The 24,611-nt window shown below is 43.0% G+C and overlaps 1 protein-coding gene across 1 annotated transcript in view; it reads right to left on the minus strand.

The window, feature by feature from the left end:
* Positions 1–2,036: 2,036 nt before the first annotated feature.
* The window catches only part of KPNB1 (karyopherin subunit beta 1), a 33,567-nt gene continuing 10,992 nt past the window's right edge, over positions 2,037–24,611 (minus strand). Inside the window, exons 6-22 of the mRNA XM_053361126.1 lie at positions 23,148–23,207; positions 20,280–20,369; positions 20,049–20,159; positions 18,817–18,918; positions 17,497–17,721; positions 16,470–16,661; positions 15,963–16,093; positions 13,993–14,140; positions 13,439–13,510; positions 12,186–12,330; positions 9,443–9,525; positions 7,635–7,742; positions 6,783–6,926; positions 6,587–6,692; positions 5,707–5,821; positions 4,803–4,964; positions 2,037–3,793 (exon numbers count right to left, since the gene is read on the minus strand). Of these exons, the coding sequence (XP_053217101.1) occupies position 3,793; positions 4,803–4,964; positions 5,707–5,821; positions 6,587–6,692; positions 6,783–6,926; positions 7,635–7,742; positions 9,443–9,525; positions 12,186–12,330; positions 13,439–13,510; positions 13,993–14,140; positions 15,963–16,093; positions 16,470–16,661; positions 17,497–17,721; positions 18,817–18,918; positions 20,049–20,159; positions 20,280–20,369; positions 23,148–23,207 (1,995 nt within the window). The 3' untranslated portion in view covers positions 2,037–3,792. The remainder of the gene's footprint in view (positions 3,794–4,802; positions 4,965–5,706; positions 5,822–6,586; positions 6,693–6,782; positions 6,927–7,634; positions 7,743–9,442; positions 9,526–12,185; positions 12,331–13,438; positions 13,511–13,992; positions 14,141–15,962; positions 16,094–16,469; positions 16,662–17,496; positions 17,722–18,816; positions 18,919–20,048; positions 20,160–20,279; positions 20,370–23,147; positions 23,208–24,611) is intronic.

Genomic DNA, 24,611 nt, shown 5'->3' on the forward strand with positions numbered 1-24,611 from the left:
GAAAGAGTTCCAACAGTAGGAGCTGTGTGAACATTTTTTTACCAATGGCCATTTCATGGCCTTCTGGCCAGCAAAAAAAGTGTTCTTGGCAGGAGTGCTTCAGACACTGAGGCATCTCTCTACTTGCCAACTGGCGATACGTATCTGATGAAGTTGGCTCTTATCTAGGAAAGCTTAGGCCAGAAGAAACTTTTAAATGTGCCGAAAAATTGCTGCAACAGACTAAATGGCAGTCCCTCTAGAAAATGAGATGTTAAAAGATTGGTCCAATGCCCTCAGGTTTTCTCAGAATGAACACACATTCATGGAAATATGAAAGTGTGGTGTGATAAGCTTCCTGAATGCGCTTGTTGATCACTAGGGGATCCTGCACTACCGCAGAGACCTTAAGCAAAGGGGGCTGCGTTCTGTGAGACTTTGAAGAGTTGCTCAAACTTACACTGAAGGTTTTTCCAATATAATTTGCGCAGGCCCTGCCCACACTAGAAATCCACAGAAATTTGTCAATAATTGGAAAGCACACTTGTAACAAACTCTTTATTTTTATGTAGGAAGATCCCTAAACCTCGTCCACAAAAAAAGACTGCAAACCTGAAGCACTCATCCCAGGAACACTTGTTAGTTATTTCATGCTAATTTTAACGAGGAATTCAACAAGTTATTGCTCACCGCTCTGGCAACTAGGACACAAATCCTTGGAATAAAAGAAGAGGCTGGATTTCATTTCCAGTTGCTACACTAAACATTAATGCAGCAGACATACTGTATACAAGGAAGTCTTCTGCACTCTCAGAAACAGGACTTGCCTTTAAGGCCCTTTAAAAAGTGTGTTATTTGTTGCAAACAACATACGCATGAATGTCCCAGAAGCTTGAGACTGACTTGTACTACCTATGAGTCAGACGCAGTCCACAAGCTCACCTCAACCTCAGAGCACCTGCCAGGCCACGATCCATGGTTGATGGACTGTGTTCAGCTCGGAAAGTCATGAGGCAGGAAGGTCTGTTCCAATATGAACCAGAACCACACACACATTTCCCCTAAAATAGCTGCATCTATAGGAAGCGGTTGCCTCCAGGCTGGCTGTGCAGTCAGGAAACAACACTTTGATGAACATGCCAGTTTGTATCGCTGACTGCATTTCCAGCTACGCAGCATTTCCTCTTCTCCACACCCAAAGTCGCACAGTAATTTCTATTTTACTTAAGGCAGAGCTGGTGAGCAGCTGAACTCCGCAGCCTCTCAGATGCATTCCATTAATTATAAGGCACACATAAGCCTCCAAATATTTTATAGCCTCTCCCCCAAAGCAAGGAGGAATCAAAGGGGTATGCATGCTTTAAGTAGCTTGCACAGAATATGCAGAAGAGTAAAGAATGGAAATAGAAATTATCGGTCTCTAGCATGTATGGGATTCTTCCTCCCCACCCCCACCCCCAAGCCTAGCTAAGAAGAAAGGTTTTCTTTAAAACAGAGTCTGGTTGTAGCTCCAGCCTCTGCCGTTTTAAACATTGAAGGGCAGGAAGACAGAGAAAAAAAGTAAGACACGCTTTTTTTGGTTTCCACTACTAACTCAGTGTACTTTATTTACCTGCAGCCTACAGCTGAACAGCCAACACTGGACAGAGTTCAGTAGCACTGAGGAATGATCAGATCTCCCCTTCACACACCCATCTCCCCAAATTCAGGAATGGCTTTCGTTTCGTGGGTGTCCCCCAAAGGAAAAAAAGGCATTAAGATAAGGTGGACCCAGGTTTCTCAAAAGCCCATCTTTCAGACTCATGGAGCTTCCTGCTTAGTCATCACCTGGTCTCTTTCTCTTTTTTTGTACACTGGTTCGAGAAGTCAGCAGTGGGGGCTGCAATTCTGAACCTGGCACTGGAAGGCACGCGTCAGATACCCTGTACAAGAAACTGGCATGCTTGCTTTCCATTGAGGATGGGCAACTGAAGAGGATCCCAGGACGAGCCTGGGGAAGTGTGGAGCCGGAGAAGGGATGGGAGTGGATGAGGAAGGGTATTTTTTTGTTTTTTAAAAAAGAAATGCTTCTTGCAAGGCATTAGATTTCCTGACAAGGCAAGCTTAAAAAGCACCCATCTTTTAAAAGCCCCTAAGCATCAATAGCTGCATAGTTAGAAGCAGGTACGTCTTATTCCCCCCTTCAACCTTTGTCTAGGAATCCTAAACAGCTATAGAACAGCTGCCTCTCCCCCTTCCTTTAAGAAATTGTTTTAAATGTTATAGAACTCTAGAATTTAAACTGGTACACCTAGAACATAGCCGCCCATATCTGAACTGCTCTCTTTTGTTAAAAAATAATAATAATGAAGTAACATGGATCTCCTGTTTACTGTAAGGACCAATAGAAAAAAAAGTAGTACTGGGGGAATGTTTGACACCATTTTATTAATCTTTAACTGCAGTGGAAAAATATAACCTTTTACAAGTGCCATCCTGTGTAAGCTCAAGTCAGTATATATATATTTATATAAATTTTTCCTTTTTGAAGTGCAGCAAGACTAATACCATATTCAGAATCAAATAAAGAGAACCAATAGGCCAAGAGGTTTCCAAATCGTACTTTTATCTTTTTGCTTTGTTTGAACATTTGAATTTCATCCTCATTTTTTGCAATCCAAAATATTTCCTGAAGGTTTCTTTTTCTCATTTGGACTTTTGTTTCCTTTTTTTTTTTAACTCTTTGGCACAGTTGTGTGTGGTTCGGGCTACTTTGTTCACGCCAAGAGAGGGGCTGTGTCCCTTTGGGTTTTTGTCGTTGCCAATTTTTTTTAGCATAGTTGTTTTGTTTTAAAGCCTTGCATCCCATTTGGAGAATTGGATCCTAATCTCTCTACTAATACGTGAGAGTTGTGTGTTTTTTTCTGGACACCCTCCCCGCCTCCCCCCACCCTGCCCCCTTGGTTTCTACATTCACAGTTGAACAAAATTAAGGAAGGAAAGGCGCTTTTTAATGAAACAAGATCGTGAAAAAGTGTCACGACGGGAGCTTTGAACATCCCACCAGCGTTTCTCTAAAGAAGCCCTATTACGGAGCAACTTCTCTTCCCCCCTCCCCCCCTTAAACTCTTACTCTTCTGCCGCTTCAAGTAGACTGAACTTTGTTAGTTTTATGAAATGCAACTGCTAACCTCTTCAGTATTTCTCTTAATTTTTTTTGGGAAAGATTAACTGCAATGACTTAAAAGTTGAGAATGTAGATATCGCCTCATTCACACACACTCACTCTTGAAAGAAAATCCTTCACCCGTCCCGTTTCTCTCGTGCTCTCTCGTGCACTGACAAGTGGCCAAAAACTCCCCTCCCAAAAGGTGAGCTGGGGTTCCCACCGCCTCCTCTTTCCAGCAACGAAAGCCAGACCTTATTATATGAGCACTCGGAATTGACCCTGAAGCTAGCTTTCCTCTCTCTCTCTCTCCAGACTAATTCATCTCCCTCTTCACTGGCGACAAGACACAGAAGTTAGTCCTTTGTCTCTTGTCAGAAGAGACCGCATTGAAGTATGGAAACCAATCATTTTCCACTTCCTGGAGGCAAGCGATGACAAGGTTTCGTTGCTACGCAAGTCAGTGATTAGCTCCATTAACAGCGCTGCTGCCGTTTGCCGTGGCTGGATTTTCACCGTGGTGTGTTTTAAGCCTCTCACTCACTCATCCTCTCATTCCCAAACACTCAGCATCCGTGCACACTCCTCACTTCCGGGTTGGGTTTGTTTTCTCAATAGATTGGAGATTATCCAGTGGGGGTCTCAGGTGTCATCCCAATGGTAACAGATCTGTAAGAGAAGGGATATTGTCAGAGGGAAAAGGCCACTCAAATTCTGGAATGTTTTGTAAGCTTCACACTCTGCTTAGACTGGTCTTCACCACTGCTTCATGTAAACTGGGAGTGGATGGGGAGGGAATCAGTAGGAGAATCCTTTGGGAAGAAGGGCAGGATATAAATTTAATAAAAAATTTAGTAGAAGAAAAGCTATCTTCAACTTTCCAGTTTCATTGATCTTCTCATTGAGAAACCCCTGATAGGTTTCTAATGACTTCTAGGGTTTTCAAAACACAGTTTGAAAGCTCCCAAGTTCACACATATCGAGGTTTAAACTAAGGATGTGCAGCTTATGACATGCTGCACTATAGCACCCAATTCCACTTCCACTAAGCTATACAATCTACAGCACTGTATGCCCAGGACTGAGAGACTCCATAAAAAGGTAAAGGTAAAGAACCCCTGATAGTTAAGTCCAGTCACGAACGACTCTGGGGTTGCAGCATTCATCTCGCTTTACAAGCCAAGGGAGCAGACGTTTGTCCACAGACAGTTTTTCTGGGTCATGTGGCCAGCATGACTAAGCCGCTTCTGGCGAAACCAGAGCAGCACACGAAAACGCCATTTACCTTCTCGCCGGAGTGGTACCTATTTATCTACTTGCACTTTGACATGCTTTTGAACTGCTAGGTTGGCAGGAGCTGGGACCGCGCAACGGGAGCTCACCCCATTGCGGGGATTCGAACCGCTGACCTTCCGATCGGCAAGTCCTAGGCTCAGTGGTTTAGACCACAGTTCCACCCACGTCCCATCTAAATTACTAAAGTTTGATTATTTTCCACAATTCATTCTGATGGGCTTCCAGGCTGACGGAATTTTTCAGCAAGTGGTGGAAAAACACCAGATGAAAGAAACTGATCTGTACTGAAGGCTTAAAGTCCTGAGGCCGACATTAGTCCCCGCTTCTCTAACAAAAACTATGTAGGTGAAGCTGCTTTGAGGAACAGAAATAGCTTCTTTACCAAGCTTGATTCTTCAGTTTTCTCAGCTCTTTAGTGGCCCAGGTAGCAAGCGTTTTTGTTTTGTTCGTCTTTGATCTCCTTCCTTCAGTTAGCAGTTCGTGTATCATGGGCCTAGCTTCTACCAACTTGAGGACATCTTTCCCAAATGCTGTGCACAAATCCCTACGGGAAACAAACAAGGGTACAAATAGAAATCTCTTTATTAATGTGTAAGCTGAATGAGGCTCCTCCTAGCCTTTATCTCAAGTTAGCTGCCATTTCTGAGTTTATAACTTTCTGTTCCACAGAGAAAAGGGGGGAGAGCACACATACGGACTGCTATGGACAGGCCCTTGCTACAGTTACCCAGAACTATGAAATAACCTCCCTGTAGAAATATGGCAATTTAAGCATGGCCAAGCTCAACAGAAAATACTTTTGGAGACTTCGGATGTTGCTGCAGATATTGCTGCTTTTCTGCTGGGGTTTCAGTGTTGTTGTTTTTTAAGAAGTCTTTGCTTATTTATGTTCTTATACTATTGTTAAGCCAACTCAAGTATAGCTATGAGTCAGAATATCATTGAAGGTACCACAACCACCAGTTTGGCTCAGACGGCTGATGTCTAAAGACTGTCTTTGCAAAATGAGTTCACATTCAGTGAACTGGTCATCCTATTCCACATCAATTGCAAATTTAAAGGTGTGCTTACAAACTACCCATACTTACTGTAAAGTCCCTTAACGCTGCACCATGTAAAACTTAAGCCAACGCTTGTGAAAGTTTATTTTGGTGGTGGAGGCTCCATGCTTAAAATACCTCATTTTGCCTTTATGGTAAATGTGATTCACAGGGGGCGCCTGAGGTTCAGTGTGGTGCTTCCAAATTCCCCACTTCCCAAAGCACAAGTAAGTTGTCGGCATTTACCCTATGAGCCCAGTCGCGCAGGCTACAACCCCATCTGTGTGATCTTCATCTGTGGCAATATGGTCAATGAACGACAAGATGAATTCTACTCTGGGCTGCACCAGCATCACATCCGCTGAAAAGAAAGCAGCATTTAGTTTTATTGGCTGGCTGCACAGCTATTTTTTGCTTGCTGATATTTAAACTTTTCTTTAAGCACCCAGATCCACCACAGACAACCTATGGTCCAAATGAAACCCACAATACTCTCCCCTCCCCAACACACACACAACACCTCACTCACGACTGCTGGCTCCAAGAACAATATTTCTTTTAAGTGACTACACACTCCATGTTAAGTGGCCAGCACACACATGGTGAGCATCCACATTTGCTGCTATTTCGGTCAACATGGAGCAGCCTTTCTTCTTGAAAACCGACACTGGTGTAATTGTATTGCAGCCACAGGAGGCAGCAGTCAACGGTCCCAGAGCACAGCAAGTAGGAGGCACAGGTGAGTGACCCAAGGCAACAGATCTCAGGGTGGGATTGCCTCTTCTGCAGCCCTTCAATGTGTAATATTTAAGACTAACGGCTTTGTAAGAATAATGGAACGTAGCCCTTTTAAGAAACTAGCCCAAAAGTCATCTGTTGACTCTGTCCAACTTTCAGATCTCCTGGTCAGCTTTTCCATTCACAAAAACATATTCAATAGCCTACTCACAGGTGTGGCAATTAAGACAATGTACTACAACTCCTCTGAGAGCCCTTGAGATAAGAACAAGGCAATTTAGAGATTTGGACAGAGTGTCTTCTCACCCACATTACACTTCGCAAGAGCCACATGCAAGTTGGTTAAATTAAAGATGTTGAAATTGTTTGCCCAACTTTAAATACTCACGATGCACATTCTCTTGATCTCCTTTCAGCCCTTGGATGATTCCTGTGTAGGCTTCAAGACAGCCCTCTCGCAGTTCATTCAGGTAATCCACCATGTCATAGTCAGACTAAGGCAAAAAAAGCACAGCAGCAATCAGTCTGGGGTGGTTATGACAGTGCAACACATCTGCACAGCAGCCCAGGTTTCCAGGCCTTACCTTATCAACTTGGGCTTGAGAAGCCTGTTGTAGGGTATTCAGTACAACTTCTAAGTATTTCTTAAATTCCCCTCCAATTGCAAGAACAATGTCACCAAACACCGAGAGAATCTGGGGCTTCACAGATCGATGCACATTTTCGTTCTGTAAGGACAAGGAGCTATTTTATTCATGGTATGAGTGAAAACCTTGAGCAATTATATTAAGTGTGAAAACATTTTGCATCTCTATTATACTCTATCCTGAAAGTACTGAAAGCTTATTCCAGTTTTAACCAAGTTAAGATTGTTTGTATGTTTACTCAGAAATAAGTTGAGGTTCAATGGGACTATGTCCCCCAGGAAGAGTACATAGGATTGTGATCCTGAGCTGCAGGAGAGGCAGATTTATTTATTTTTAATTTATCAAGATGTGTTAACTTTTGTGAAAAGATAAAAAGACCCAGGTGTTACACAAGCTTTATTCATGTATCTTGCCCTTTGCCTTTCCAGTTTGGCAAAGTATTTGGCAAAATATCCCCAGTCACTGTAGAAATATCCATCGCTGGATTAGAGTCTTCTTTTGTAATGGTGACTTTTGACCCTCACAGTATGTAAGCATCGGGAAGGGTGAGGAAGAATAAAACTCCATGAGCACACTGAGATCAATCAAGAAAACTCATGCAAGGCAAAAGCTTCTTGCCTAGAAGTATCTCTTTTGTCCAAAAACCTAGCCAGCATAGCTACTTAATGTTTACATCTGTTAGTCTTCCAGCATATTAGGGATTTCTATTTAGAAGCCTTTCCCCCCTCATTTCTAGATCATTTCTGCCAGCCTCCTTGTTCAAACAGCTAACTAGGAGGAGGCACTCACCCCCAAGTTTTCTAAAAGCAGCTGCATAACTTCATCACAAAAAGGCAGGATGTTGGACTGCAGAGCCCGGCACAAGTCACCCACAAGGCCCACTGCAGCCAAACAGACCTGTGGAGAGAAGAGAAAGGCATTACACCCACCCAATCCGTGAGTCACTTTCACCCCCCTCTAGTGCTGATCATTATACCCGTGCCCTATTAAAAAGGCTAAATAAAGCCAGCAAGGCAGGCAACGGCTCAAGTGTGACGCGCCTGGAAGAGTCATAGCTTTTGCTAACTGTTTTATGCAGAGTTACAAGGAGCGGGAAGGAGGCAAGCTGGTTTGCTGGCTGGAAAGAAACAATACTTGGGAATCAGTTTGTAGTGCCAAATACTTGCTAGGAGCAATGCCCTTCCCTGAACTCTCAACACCAAACTGAATTACTAGTGAGCTACATTCATCTATCAAATAAACCCTCTAATCAAATCAGTTTCCAATTCACCATATCCCACCCCTTTTCCCTAGCCTAGCAAATATTTCCAGGACTTTGGAACTCAATGGCCTTACACAGTGCTCTACAAATCCAGCAACTTCTAAGCAGGTATCTCCGTTTGCAGTACCCTATGCTGAATTTTAAACCATATTTGTATCAATTTATGCTTAAGCTTTCAATCTGGACATGCAGCGCTATGGGGGCTCTCAGGAATGCACCTCCTATCCAGTAGCTGTGGATGTTGTAGGGGGTTCTGCAATATCAGGTTCCCTTCCTGTGCTCATTCTCTAAATATGGTCCCTGAAAACTATCCAAAGTTTTCCTGGCATATTCCAATTTAGAGTATTATCATGGAAATGTAGGATTCAGACATGCTGATGATTATGATGACCTGTGTGTGGCTTTATATTGTTACAGATCTAAATAGTCTTTTCATCTTCCCTAGTAACACAGAGGTTGTTGGACTACAGCTCCCATCAGCCCTCACCAGTACCCATTCTGGCTAGGGAATACAGGGCCTTGTCATCTAGCCCTGTCTGGAGGGCCACAGGATAGCCACCTGCTGTGGTACTATAATCAAGTGTCTTTGCCTGCCCACCACACTACCAATAATTCTGCACCTTTGCTAATCCAGGGTAAGTGTGCTCCTATGGCATGCAATTTTTGACTAATAAGCTAATATCATGTAGCAGGACTGTGCTCCTGATGAGAAGCTGTTGCTTTCTATGGAGGTTGATTCCTCTTCTGAGCTTTAGCACTATTTAAAACACACAGAAGCCTATAGAATCTTTTCACCAAATTATACCCTGGGGCCCTCTAGAGCATTGGTGAGGAGCTGCACCTAATTGACAGTAGGATTTCAAGGCAACTGGAATCAGCAAGGAAGAGCAATTGGGAAAGAGATAAAGTACCTTTCAGGTTTCTACAGCCTCAGGATTATATTGTTAAAACTAGCAACCTGTTCAGGTAACATCTGTTTATTGTTCTGATCAGTAACTTCTTCCATGCACCTGAAATAACTGCATGAACTTCTTGCTGGTCTAGACAATACTACCTAGATGCTACTGAGTAAAAATCTCAGCTCCACACATTTCATTCCCTCTTGCTCCCTAAAAGTAACTCCCACCATACTCAGGTTTTCTGAAGTCTAATTGTGGCATGGGGTACAGGGGAGACTGAGCAGCAAGTAAGTTTCCAAATGAGGCAACACCTGACCTTTGGACTGGTGGCTCCCCACCTCCTTTCCTAGGGCAGTCTATGTGTTCCAAATCTCACACCACGCAGGCCAACTAAACCCATGAAAACCAAAATGTTCTGTGAGTGACCAGAGCCTTACCTGGTATTCAGCGTAGTTCTTCAACCCAATGCTCAGGAAAGGTTTGAAGGCATCCATGTACTTGAGAAATTCTCCTCCCAAAACTATGGAGAAGGTGGGGGAGACAAGAAACAGTTAGGGCATCTAAAATTAAGGCCCTGAAGACCACAATCTCCACGTTTGCCCTCTACATGTTGCTAGACTACAGCTCCCATCATCCCTGACCATTGGCCATGTTTGATGGGAATGATGAGAACCAAATCCAACAGCATCTGTGAGCCCCAGGCTCCCAACCTCTGATATACTGAATCCACGTGTCAATAACACATTGTTGTTAATGATACAGAGAATTGAGGCTACTTTGATACTGCATCTATACTTATCTGGATGGCTCATCTACTTTTACAGTAGCTAGAATCTGCTGGTCTAAAAAGCGCCCCATAAGACCTCCCCTCCACCCAGTCCTCCTCTCTTCTAACAAGAGAACCAAGGATGAGAACTGATTTCAAGGTCACACTGAGGCTTACTGCAGATGGCAAGGAAACTGGGAGTCAGCGCATCACAGGCTTGGGTGCTTCTCTGCCTGGGCACATGGTCATTCCACCATTCCTTTGCATCTCAGAAACAACTGTGCTGAGCATTACATCCAAAACACAGTTGGAAACTGCTCTGGTGCCAGTTGTGTGAACACAAGTGTCAATGGAGACTTCAAGACATAACTAGGTTCCAAACAAAAAAGGAGGGCATGGAAAAAGAGGCCCCTGCTAGTCCAAAGGCTGTGTCAGTGCCCCAAGCCAAGTGAGATTTGAACCCAGATGTTTTATACCCAGAACCCACATCTAATCCACCTAGGTTTCTTATTTATGCGTACACTATTTCTTGTTCTTTTTCAGCCATCTCCAAAAGACAAATGAACAGCCATAGCAACAATGCACTTTCTTTTAAAAAAATGTGGTATGAAAGGCACACAAAAAGACGATCAACTGTTGCAGTCTAAACTTTAGGATGAATCATTTCTCATCTACTATGTGGTTATTAGAAGCGTCAGAAGGAAGAGGGGGAATGGTGGTGAGGACTCACTGTGATCCACTCAATACTTTTATTTTTCCATGGAAATTTTTCTACCTAGTTAATGCAGGTGCTGGAGAATGGCAGGTTGTGGGGCTGGATGCCAAGATGCCATGGGCCACATCCTGTCTACAGGTCAGAGGTTTCTCACTTTTGATATATAGGCATCAGGGGGGGAAAGTCCAGAAAACTAACATAACTGGATCTACTCTTCAGTATGCAACAAATCAAGCAACAGAAAGCTATTCAATGATAGAATAAAAGTTGGGCATTACAGATACCAACCTCTTCTGAAACAAATTCCTTATTCATCTCAAACTAGTTTAAAGCCATTTCTTCACTTTGACAGTGTGCATCAAAATGCTATCCTGCTCTTCAGGTTATCAGGGTGGCATAACCACTGGAAAAAGCTTTCTGAACAGGTAACTGTCTAATAAAACTCTCCACACCTCAAACAGTGATAGGGCAATTGTATGCATGTCTGCTCAGAAGCCAATCTCACAGTATTTAATTGAACTTACTCCCAGGCAGCTGTGTACAGCATAGCAGCTTTAGCTATTTTTTTACATAGGAGTATCCCTTATAAGCATTGTTAGTATGGGGCAAGGAGCTTTAAGAAATACACAACGTTATGTATTAAATTAAATGGCGGGTCTTGTTTTTTCTTTAGTCATAACTGCTGTGTGCAATTTGTTGTTAGCCATGTGAATAGAAAAACAAAACAGAAGTCAAGATAGAGGTCTGCCTCTCTCCGTAAGGAGTATGTGAAGCCATAAAAGGTAGCTCCCAACAGAGGACAAAAAAAGCTGATGAAAACTTAGCAGAATGTGGAAGGTGATAAACTTGTGTTTGACCTCGTTTCTAGAATTCCAGGGCACCTCCAAAGCTCAGAATGGCTGCAAATGAGCTACACAGGCTTCCTCAGATACAGAAGAAAGGTGGAAGGCTCATACCTGCGATGGAAGTGGAGTTGAGGTCCTCCAAAGTAGCAAAAACTCACTTTGCTTCCAAACAGCTCTGAAGTCTAGCATGGTCAGAGATGAGACCCTGCAGTCCCCACCTCTGCAGAAGGGAAGCACTGGCAGCAGCCACAAACTCTGGCTGGCTGCCAAGTGAGGTCCTAAAACTAAGTCCTATTATGCAATTACTATATACTAAAGCAGCAGGCAAACTTGACTACGCCACCCCAGGAGTCACTAAAAGGTGAATGGTTTGCTTAATCGCTTCCTGAAAAGAGCCATTTTACCCCCTCCCTACAAGTTCTATTCTGCCTTAACAGAGATCCCACGCTCCACATCCATCCTTTCATATTGTCCTCATTCTCATCAGAAGTTTACTTTTTCCAAGCAAACACTTCCTTCTCTTGATAAAAGATGACATAGGCAGGAAAGAAGTTCCACAACACCAGGCTACTGACTACTACAGCTTGATGGTCCAGGCAGCAATCCAACCAATTAAAGTACCACTGATTCCTGGTACGACCTCCAGCAGTTCTCTCCGTGGCCATGGCTCCCCCATCCTCCACTTTCCTACCCCAAATATAGCGAGAAATGCCAGACGTGAGATTGGTTTTTGGAGCATTACATCAGCATTCTGAGAGCTTCATGGCCATTGAACATGCACCTGCAGACCTTGGTTTATATACTGAAGAATTATTCCCTCCAAAGACGCCCCCTGAACAGAATAAAGCACTGACCTTCTACCAAGGTGCTGACAGCCATGAGGGCATCTTCTTGGACGCCTCCTGACCCTGCTGTGCTTTGGAACATCCTCAAGAGAGATGCCATCACCACATCTGAGATCTGCAAAGCATCTTGGTGCTGCACTTTGCGAAGGACATTCTGGGATTTTGGTGAGAAAAGGAGAACTTAGACAGAGGCTCTCAGATCAGATTTTCTCCTCAGATGTCACCCCCCCTCCAATCCTATATACACCCCCCCACACCCAGAGGTGAACAGCCATGAACTCTGCAGATTGAGTTTATCTATGTGTAAAAATATATATTAAAAAAATTAAATTCAATTTATATACTACTCTCTATCTGAAGATTTCAAGGTAGTGTTCAGCATTAAAAACATATTTTACATAGCATAACAATAAAATACAATAAAACAATCGCAGAAAAATTCATAACAACAGTCCCCCCCATCCCATTTAAAAGACCACAGATTGTTTAACGGATGATGGCCTGGGTTAAGTTGGATGCTTTTGCTTGGCACCTAAAGACATGCAATGATGGAACCAGGTGAGCCACTCTGGGGAGAGCATTCCACAAATGGGGAGCCACCACAGAAAAGGCATGTAATGAAGAGGATCCAGTATCCGGAGTTTTCAAACTGGTACTTTACTGTTCCTTCACTGCAGAGGCTTTCTCTGGGCAATTCATTTTAGACTAGGAGTAGGTCCTGGCTGGCTTATTTCTGACCTTAAAATACAACTCTGCAGCAGGAAGAATGATGGGAAATGTGCTAGCTTTAATAGGTCGCCCCTATTGTGGTACCCTCTAGATGTTGCTGGACTCCAACTCCCAACAACCCCAGCAATCTGGCCAATGGTGAGGATGATGGAAGTTGTAGTCCATAAAAATCTGTAGGGCACCATGTCAGCTACCTCAGTGCCCTCCGGTATTAATCTTCTACTGCCTCACCATCCTTCCTTAAGACACCCTTTCAATTAAGTGATGAGCTGATATTTGGACAAGGGGCACCCCCCCAAAAGAAACATACTGTGTTCCATACCCCCTGTTAAGATATTTCTAGGCAGCCTTCTTATTCACAACTTCAAAAGAAAAGAAAAAATCTCACATTTGAGTTACAGAAGTATTCCTGGAGACACTTGTGAAAAATCCCAACTCATATCTGTTTTCCCTTGATCTCTCCTCACTAGCCCTCACGCTAAGTACTTTTGTATGTCCTCACGCTGCATATAAATTTAAGAACAAGTTTTTACCTGTAAAGTGGCACACAGCAAAGACTGCAGATCATTGAACTGGATTCTATCAGACGTGCTCTGGATATGGGACTGAAAAGAAGACATATATCCAGATATCATAATTAGGAAAACCACAGTGCATCAATAATTCTATAACCAGAACAAACTCTGGTCTCTTATGATTATGTTAGGTGAAAGCCTATGTTTACATGCCAATACTGTGATTAGAGGGAGATAAACACATTTAAATCAGGGGAAAAATAACCTGAATCAACCAATCATTTATTTGCATGCTGCCTTTCCAAAGTTAAAAGAATTCTCAAGGCAGCTTACAAAATATGTACACTTTGAAATCCCACTGCAGGTAGCAAGTGGCTCTTATATTCCAGTCTTTGTACATACTAAGCCCCCTCCCCCAAAATTGATAGGTGAACTTTGCAGGAAATGATAGAAAGCATGTAAGAAGACACAAAGAACTACCTCCACTATCACTGCAAAGTTATATTACTACTCCATTCGGCACTACTCATCTGTTGGGGCACACATCAACACTTTTTTGCCATCCAGCTAACCTCCATTTGGAGCACTTGCTGTAGCCGTTCCATAATGACTAAAGTTGTCTTCTGAACAGCAGGGTAACAGTCCTTGGCACTGTTTTTCACTATTTCCATCAGAGCTTCATAAGCAGCACTCCTTAGGTTATTCTGGTGTCCATCAGGCCTGAAGTAGAAAGAAAAAGATTGCTTTTAACAACCTAGAGAACACAATTCAAGTTAAATGCTAACCATCATGGCATGATTTAACTTTTGTCCACCTCTCTACCGGCATAACTGAAATGTGGATAGCAACACCATTAAAGGCAGATCAAACTGAAAGAAATGGGAAGAGCCAAGCAGGCAACAAATGTGGTTAATTGGGCAGTCTGGCCAAGCTCAATCTTTCCTTTGCCATAAGGGTCTTTTAGGAAAAAGGGGCTCTTCTTGTTGGCACAGGTACCACTGCCTGGCAGGGGTGGCCAGAGTGCTTTTATCCTCACTTCCACGACAACAGAGCTATTTCAGAAAGTCTGCTCCACTTACCTGTGGGGAGGAGTTGCAGTGGATTGCGTAGCCACCCCCTCTCCTCCGGGGGACGAAGTCCCGTGTTGCCCGGGGGATCCCGGCCACATCATCGCCAGCCAGTCAATCCGGTGGCTGGGGGGGGGGGGCCATGGCCGGGAACATTTAAGCAGTCAACTCAGCCAATTATTTTTTGAAGTATAAAGCATGATCATAGCTCAATCCAGAAATAGGCTGAAAGCCCATAAAGTACTTTCAGGTTGCAGGGTGTGATGAGAGTGGCAGTCCAAAAACATATGGAGGGCACAAAGTTGGCAAAAGCTGCTGTACATTGCATAAATGGGCAAGACAAGGGATTTTAAAAGACCATATTAAGGGGTAGATATGCACAAGATCTCAGGTTGGCATACAATGAAAGGTTGCCAAGTCTGAGACAGCGCACAGCCAGCTAACCAAATGCTTTGACCTGCTTTAGTTTATATGATTTTGCAATCCAAATTTGCTCTAGTACTTAAGAGAAGTTAGCTACCTTTCCTCTCTGCCTGAAGTAAAGTTCCCTTTTGGAACTGTGACATTATAAAACTCAAGCTTCAAGGCGCCTATGCCTAGGGCTGCCCACACCCTATGCTAAGAAAACCACAGCTGTAACCAGGATATCCCATTCTGTACCATTTCTGTACCAGGATATCCCATTTTCTATGATGAGAGAAAAGGAATTTTGCAACCTGCACAATCAATGCATGTTAAACAAACTTGCATGATTTCATATGATTCTGCATATTTTATTATTTTACAGAAAACCCTGCTGCTTCTGCTAGTCATATGTAAGGGCAAAGAGCCTGAGAGGGATGCAGCAGAAACTTATTCAGTCACTCTGATTTCTGAAATTCTGAATACACTGTGCACATGGCATTGTGCATAACTGTGCAACAATGTGCATTTTATGTATATGCATGTGTGTGTGTATGAACGCCAACTTCTTTTTAGGAAGCTGCATTCTGTGCTTTTCCTGCACTCATGTGGATGCATATGGTTCAACCTCTATGGAAGTTTACTGATATTTTGCCTTAACCAGGTTTTACTAGGCCTACCTTCTCAACAGAAATATCTAAGGAGTTTGAAGCTGTGGGGTAAACCACAGAGCCTAGGACTTGCTGATCAGAAGGTCAGCGGTTCAAATCCCCACCACGGAGTGAGCTCCCATTGCTTAGTCCCTGCTCCTGCCAACCTAGCAGTTCGAAAGCACGTCAAAATGCAAGTAGATAAATAGGTACCGCTCTGGCGGGAATGTAAACGGCATTTCCGTGCGCTGCTCTGGTTCGCCAGAAGCGGCTTAGTCATGCTGGCCACATGACCTGTACGCCAGCTCCCTTGGCCAATAAAGCGAGATAACCCCAGAGTCGGTCATGACTGGACCTAATGGTCAGGGGTCCCTTTACCTTTTTACAGAAGGGCAACGGCTCACAGCCTACAGGTTTCATTACCTGTCAGTGGTCTCTAATAGTTTCTGAACTATTAGTTCAAATGATGAGGATAAGCAGTACGTTGCAGGCTCCTCCTGATCATCAGCCACGTCAGCAGCTTCATAAGCAGCTTCTGCCAAACTAGAGAAAGCCTGAAAGACAGCAGATGTCAACAGCTTAGAAGGAGCACACTGTTTCAGGAAAGCATGTTCCGCTAGCAGACAATCGTTTTCATTTGAATCTGACTCCATGCACATCTCCTTTGCTTCCCTTATCCCCATTATATAAAATCAAATTAAAACAGTAGTCACCACAACTTAGAATCAGCACAAGTTCTAAGTGGTTTCCTGTCCCACTGGCTGAACCAGGTGTGCATTGTACAAAACCTAAACACAAAGTCACTTCCCAATATTGCACCAATAAAAGCAATGCAACCCCACCACTTTGACTCCGCACAGCTGCTGCTTCCCAAATACTAGTCGTTTTCTTCTGATGAAGCCTCACCACAGAAAAAGGATTCTGTCTTACCCAGCATACGTTGGAGGCCACTCTAGGCTCTGCACCCAAGCCTTCAATTAGACACTGCAACAGTGGAGCGAGGTAAATATCGTTTATGGCTGCTTCCGGGAGCAGCTCGCAGATCCGACCCACAGTCCATGCAGTTGTATCTCTTACTACTACACTGGGGTCCTTCATTAATTCTATTAGGGTAGGCATAGCCTGGAAGAGAAATGGATAATTAAGAAGTCAATACTCTTTATTTTAAATTTATATAATGCCTTTTAGATAGTTGGTCAAGGGACATTCTTTCTGATCTTGCAGGGGTAAGGGAACAAGCTGTTCTTCTCTGGCCAATAGCTCATCTTGCCATGGTATTCTTTTTGGGGAGGGATATAAAACTTCCCTGTGGCTCTTGTCCCTCTGGCCGGTGACACACCAGTGTACTATTCCCTCATTTCTAGTCTCAGGGCTACAAACATTACCACCTTTTCTACCAAAAATAAAGAAAGTCCATACAGTATTTCCTACTGTCAGACATGACTCATGATCTACACAGAAATGCACACAATGTGTAGCTTATTCATGCTCCTCAGGGCCTTTGACTTTTGTAGAAAGAAGGCACATCTGGTAATTAAAGGGAATCTGAAGCAAATTGTCTTGCTGTTTGTTGATGTCTTGTTTGTTGACGTCTCATATACAAGAGCCAAGGTCTATTGAATTGTTATGCTGATTCTTGTTTTATTATGCCACCTGTGACAAATGTATTTGGTTTATATTGCTATGATTTGGTCTTTTATGGGTTATTTCAGAATGCATTTGTAAGATTATTGTTTCATTCTAATAAAATGTTTTTTTTAAAAAACACATCACATTTTTACTGGTGACCAAGGACCACATATGGCCCCTATGTATATCCTACTTCACAGAGTGCAGTGAGATGGTTTCTAGTCAAATCTAAGCAACTGGACAAATGGACAAGCCAATGCCAATACTATGTATGCCCTCGTGGCTCCAAAGTTCAAGCCCCCCCCCCCGCACTACTGCAACATCTTACCTGAATAACAAGGGGTTTGAGCTGGTTGGGCTCTGGTCCTTCCAAAATGCATCCAAATGCCATGACTGCAGCATCTCTATATCGCCAGTCTGGGTTTTTTATGTGTTCTTTGATGAAGGGCAGAACATGAGGAACAATGTCATCTTCACAACAAGTGGCCAGGAGCATGAGGCAGACCCCGGCAGCTTTGCAGGGGTTCCAGTCATCATCATCGTCATTCTCATCCTAAGGTGAAAGGGACAACACCCAAATCAATCTCTGTTGGACTACGTAAGCAAGGCATGACATTTTTGAAACTAGTAGGTAGAACTGAGAATCCAGGCCAAAGCAAACTACAGTCGTACCTTGGCTCCCAAACGTTTTGGTATTCGGACATTTTGGCTCCTGAACACTGCAAACCCTAAAGTGAGTGTTCTGGTTTGCAAACGTTCTTTGAAACCCAAATGTCCAATGGGGCTTCTGCGGCTCCTGATTGGCTGCAGGAGCTTCCTGCAGCCAATCAGAAGCCATGCTTGGGTTTCCGAATGTTTGGAAGTCGAACAGACTTCTGGAACGGATTCTGTTCGACTTCCAAGGTACGGCTGAGTCAATTTCACAAAGCAAAAAAAATGTTGGTTACCACACACATGAAGCAATGTTGACTACTTTCCCAGTAGAAACTGGAAAGCTACTTTATAAACAGAGCACTCTTGTGGTAACTGCTCTATACAGTACAAGTAATATTTTTAATACTACGAAGAAGCTTAATTTGAACCGAAAAGACCCATTGCCTATACACAATCCTCCTGAATCTCCCATTTTGTAGTTTTTAATTAAAAACTCAGATGTAACAGCTTAATATAAAAGAGTAGCATATACTAAGGGACAGCTTCAGGTCAACAAAACTGAAGTATTACTTATGTGTTTGCTAGAAATAAAAAGTTTTTGAGAAGCGCAAGACACCTCCTGGTCCAGCCCTGAGCAGAGTGTTCATTCAAAGAGACTGCCTTCTATTGGATGGAGTGGAGAGCACTCAAGAGTTCTGAGCCTCTATATGGCAACAAGTAGAGGGGGTGGGACATTGCTGATGAGTAGAGTGAATGCAATCTCACCACAGACCAGAGACTGCCATGGCTATTTCAGAGACCTTGTACAATAGCAAGTCATAGGAAAAGGCAGTCCTCTGTAGAATGGGGAACATTATTTTGTTAAGACCACACTATTATTGTCAGGGGAGCAGGATATATTCCAACGCTGTTCCTTCAAACTTACAAGAACTGCTGCCACAGGCTCTTAACCACACTAACAGTGCACAGTGACGCAGGCATACCCATCACTTACCTGTTTGGTCAGTGTCTGCGTGAGAATTGGGACAAGGTACTGAAGTGCACCCTTGGCATAGAATTTGCTGGTATGCTCCGGTGGCTTTCCTTGCTCTGCTGCCTAAAAACAAAACCCACACACATTTCCATTAGTTTCAATCATCCATTTGAAATTGGCTTGCTTAATTGAAACTTTAAATACCACCTGGGCTCTCTGAAGATCACCTAAGCCCAGTTCACATATCATATTAAACCATTGTTTAAAACTAAGAAAACCTGCTACACATCCCCCTCACAAACAAAACAAGCCAGAGTCTAGGTTGCCATGTTGTCTGGACATGGGCTTATCATTTTCGCTGAACAAGTGGTAAGTCAACACCAAATCTTGGTTGCTGCTTGTAGTTTGGAAGGAAATGTATGATCTGGTCATGCCCTATAAGTGAGCCTATTCTGGCCAGAAGTCATTGTCCGCGTTAACGTGATCCTAGGAAAATCACTAGAAATCTCAAGATGCTCACATTACATTCAATTATATTCCAGTGCTACGGATCTTGATGGTGGGGCAATGTAATAGGACTTTGTGTATCCTCTTGGTGGCTAAAAGTGTGATCTACACTGGAAGGAATAGGTGCCCCCATCTCCAAAATGCTCAGGGGTCAGAGGACTTATTTACTCTTTCAGCATACAAAAAAGCCGTCTTCAGCAGGTGACACAAAGATACCAAGCACCCAGACATCTGGATCTGCACCTTGAAATATTTGCATGCAGTATATTCCTAGTAGGCACTACCAAAGCCTACCCCCTCCCTCTTCCCCCAAACCTCCTTCCCCCTGCAAGTATTGTTCTGTTTGTATTTGCAGGCGGCAACCAATCTGTGCAGGGATAACATTCTTGACTCTTGGGCACTTTGGTGGGGCAAACATAAGCTCCCCTTGCTGGCCACTTCCGGGTTGCTGCAATGCGCCATCACGTGTCAATTGGACACTTGTAGATCACTTATTGCTTGTACTTTAAGGTATAACACTGGACTACAAATGGCTATCTTTATTTTTGGGTCCAGCAATATCCTCTTAAGCAGGACATACGGTAAGCCCTGTCTCCTTCAAAGCTAATAGTACCTCCTGCTCTTAGGCAAGTTCGGTCTCAGCGTTATAGGTCGTCGCATCACTTTAGTCAGAGTGGTGCATGGTGTCTCATCATGGACCGAAGGCTGCTACAGAAAGTTAGAACTGTCACCCCCTGATCACTCACCTCTGATGCCTCAATAGCGAGGTCCATTTCTTCATCACAGACATTTGACCAGAACTCAATTCCTTGTAGAGCTACCTCATCAATGTCACTTTTCATAGCTTCAATTGTGATCTTTGGAGAGGGAGAGAGAGAGAGAAGGCATTTGAGATCATTGTTGCTGCTTTACTAAAGCAACGCACCTACAGTAAGTACCTACACTTCCGTTCTTGATTCCCAGGCTTGAATACTCACAGCAAAAAGTGCAGGACCCATATATGTCTCCATGTACTGATAATAGAGGGACATAATCTTCACCAAGTTCTGTAAGGCAGCTACTCGCACCTAAAGGCAAATAAAAAGACAGGACCCATTACCTCCATGGATGCTTTGTGGAAGCAAAAAAAGCTTATTGTTGCACCAGTTAAAGCAGTGGAACATTGATCCCCAAAAAATCTGCAGTTAATACTGCATTGGTTGACCAAGCAGCAATTCATGGTCTGCTTCCCAATTCTAAATGGGGGAAAAAACTACTGGGAGACTGGAACAAAAGGAGGAATGTAAAGCATTTTGCACATTGTACCAGAGAAATAGCCTTCCTATGGTATTTTTAATAAGTGTCATAGTAATGAAACATGTGAGCCTTCCTAGCTATGAAAAATAACCACTGAAGTCAACCATAGTATCACTGCAGTGCATTAAAAGCAGCAATGCCGCAAGCTTTGCCATTTTGCCAGGGTTCTTCTCACAGCATTCTGAAAAGGCTTGGGAGAAAGGCAACCTGCCTTACTATAAAGCACCCATTCTTATGGAATGCCTACACAGCCAAGCTCTTTAAATACTCGTTTTCTACCATTTTTCAAGACACGATTACTTTGTCACAACCCAGGACGATTTCCCACAAGACTGCTTTGTCACAACACCGGGGAAGAACATTGCCGCAGGGCATCGCTTCAAAATGCCCGTGTGAATCATACTCGGTTATGGACAAATAAATACAATCATTTGCCAAGCAACAATTTAACGCGTTGAGGATTTGATGCATTGAATCTCTTGGTAAGCTAGTGATCCTGCCAAGTGGCAAGGAGATATTGATGACTCCCAATTTCCTCCTCCAGACTTCCAACCAGCTGCAGAATTCACTGTTTAGCAGGAAGGATGCTACCATGTAACAACCACTTGATAACCTATGTGTGCGACCTGTTGGAAGCTGCCTTAAAGATAGATGACTTGATCAAGTAAACAATTAAGAATGCTAGCAGGATTGACTTAATAAGACTTGTAATGATGAAAATTATACCTTTTTACATATTCTTTAAAAAATTGTAATCGGAAATGATGAAACGTAATCAGGAAGAAGTACAAAATAAAATAAAATGACAAAATAAAAATTAAAGTAACCATGAGACGGGAGGGGCAGAAGTTGACTAGCTCATATGAGCAAAAATAATGTGAAAATGAAGATGTTTAAATATTGTAAAATGAAAACTTAATAAATATTATAGATATATATAAAGATGACTTGATCAAGTATAGCTTATTTTGTTCCTATGGTGAATTATCAGATGTATTCACCTTATATTTCATAATAATGCTGCAGACAAAGCACCAAAAAGCTTTCACCAAAGGCAAGGAGTCTTGTGCTAGTGCTCAATGCAGCACATCCCCTCCAGTGGCCTCTTGGAACCAGCAGGGTTGCAGCCTGCATAATTATGGGGCCACATGACCTCCGTATCCGCAGTCTGTTAGGACAATCACCATAACTGAAGTTACGAGAATAGACAAAGGTTCACAATCAGACCCATTCCCAGTAGACAGCCAATCGTGGTAATGAGGCAGCCACATATACTCAGGAGAGATCCAACTGCAAAACCCAACACCGCAATTCACAAGAGGTATGAACCAATGACTTATTAGCTGCCAGAGCTGAAAATGGAAGCATGATCCGGATTACCTGCCACTGCCAAAATAGCAGCACCTGGCTGTCACAGTTGGAAACAGAATGATGGGCTAGACAGACCTTTGATAGCAACTGGCAAGCATCACCTCTGCAGGTGTAGATCATGTTTGCTTGCAACTGAAACAAAGCTTTGCATCCCTAGCATTATACTTAACTCATTTGTGTTCCTCTCCCCAATTGTTCAATTATGTTGCTAAATCGTATTGCTTCTTGCTGATGAATGGCAAAAATGTCACCTCTTGAAGTCCCCTTGGCTAAAACTGTGGTCCATGCTCTGGCCATCTCCTGCCTTTACATTCCTTTTCTCTGACCTGCCTGCATCAACCCTCCCACCTCTACCCAAAACGCCACTGCTGATATCATTCGTTTCTCCCATTGCTCAGACCACATCAAGCCCCTCCTCAAATCTCTCCAAGCCTTTTAACCCACATCTCCAACTACAACCTATCTTAAGGGTGCACAATGGGATTTGCTCACATTCATACTTTGCCTACCCAGATGTCCTTTCCCCATTCTTCGGTTTTCTGCGCCACTGTCAATTTAGATTGCAAGTTCCTTGGGGACAGATACATGCCTTTTGTTTTGTGTACACAACTCTAAAGCACCACATATATTGATTATCTTGATTAAAGGACAATTAAAAACAGGATTATTTAAAGACATTTCTCATGCTCGTTTTGGAGAAAAAAGTATGCTCTGACTAGTTCCATAATACCAGGACCAGGGCTAGAAACTGAGATATGAAAGCTAGGAGCTAAATGGCACCTTAAACCTAGGTTATAGGCGCAACAACGGAGTGTCTAGGCACGCTTTTTTATAACAAGAATACAAAGTTGAAAATGAATGAACGGCAGCTAAAATATTATGTTCATTCTTCACCTGATCTAGTCCTTCCCCTGCCCGCCCCCCTAATATTCTTAAAGGGGTCTTTTCTCCAGTCTTCAGAGGGTAGCTGGAAGTGGGGAGGCAGAAAAAGGTCCTCCTTTCCTTCCACTCTGCAGTGTTAATCTGAAATCTTAGGCGTGGTACTGCGTCCATAGCTCAGAAACTGCTCAAGCTAATGAAATTCCCTGTCGCAAAATGCACCTAGAGCAGTGGGAGTTTTGAACACTGACCAGAACTACTATCAGTTACTATTGACAACAGTTTAGGACTTAACTTACCCTTGTATCCGGACACTGTGTTGCTTCACAGACTACTTGCATAATAAAGTGCCTTTCAGACTGGAAATAGGGAGAGAGAAGAGAGAAACACAGATGATTAGGACTGGAAGTGTCAAAGCTTCCTGGCAATAAAGTATTTTGTTTCCAAAATAAAACAGTGTACTACAACACTGACAATTTCAGTTTTTCTTGCCAGCTGTGGTTCTCAATATACGGGCAACCCACCAGTGAAGCATGGACAATGGTCAGAAAAGGCTCAAACTCTTGCATGCTTAGGGCATAAATTACTGCCTCTTCCTACCGACAGCTTTGACAAACAGGTCAGCCACTATTGTCACCTATACGCAATATGCTTATACAAAAAGAAAGCTGAGGGTATCATGATCAAATATATTTTGACTTGTGTTCATTTAAGTCAAGGACCAAATTAAAAAACTGCAGGATATAAAGCAAATCAGGGTTTCATCACTCTGCTTTCCACGTGAAAAGGTAGGCTCCGACATTTGGTCACTCTGGTTTCTTTTCCCAGTAATTATTTGAGTTTTTTAATATAATAGGCTAGAAATAAGTTTTTTTTAAACTAAGACTTGTTAAAAACAGGACTTCTCATTTTCACAAAATAGAAAAGGGTTAGACTACTAAGTACCAACTGACTCCGCAAGATTTAAAAAACCCCAATTGTCTTCCCAGAACACTGCAGTTATTTCTATTTTTTAAGCGGCTAATTAAGTAGTTTAATTCTTAATCTTTACGTTTTCTGGTAAAGTTAAGATACCAAAAGGTAAGGAAGATTACTTCAGCAATTATTCCTCGGGTGTAGAAAACTGAAATAAATGATTTGCACCCATTCGGAGAGCTTCTCTCGTTCTTTCCGAAAGCCTCTACATTGAAGAGGCAAGAATTACAGATCTGCATTTAGGCTACCTGAGAGCTTCCTTCCATGCCTCAACCAATTAAAAGAAGGGGGGAAACCCTAAAACCTGGCCCCTGCAATCACCATTCCAGAGACAGCTTTAATGGTTTCCAAAGGCTCAGGGCAGGGATGACATTGCCTGTACTGACTGATAAGCTGGTCTGCACTACTTTTCCAAAAATGCTAAAACATAGCTCTTGCCTGAAATACACTGGCAACGCCTGAGAAATAGTTACGCAGCAAATTCAGACAAAGGAATTCACCCACAGGCAGTATCACACCCCAAGATGGAGAAGAACACACAAACTAGGCTTCAGAGCACTGACTGCTTAGGAAGCAAATTGCAGGCCCTGCATACCCAAGAGACTGCTTTGCTCCCTATGTACTGAAGTGATCTCCATCAAGGGCATGGAAGGAGGTGCTAGCTTACAAGCTGCAAAACCCTTTTACAGAGTTCCTAGAGTGCCTCTGGTAGCATATCAGTTAAAATTCACAGGATTATTTGAGAGTTACAATTTTAGTTGATTTAGTATTCACTCTTCACCACTGCA

Source organism: Podarcis raffonei, chromosome 13 (genome assembly GCF_027172205.1).
Source record: "Podarcis raffonei isolate rPodRaf1 chromosome 13, rPodRaf1.pri, whole genome shotgun sequence".
NCBI classification, from domain to species: domain Eukaryota; kingdom Metazoa; phylum Chordata; class Lepidosauria; order Squamata; family Lacertidae; genus Podarcis; species Podarcis raffonei.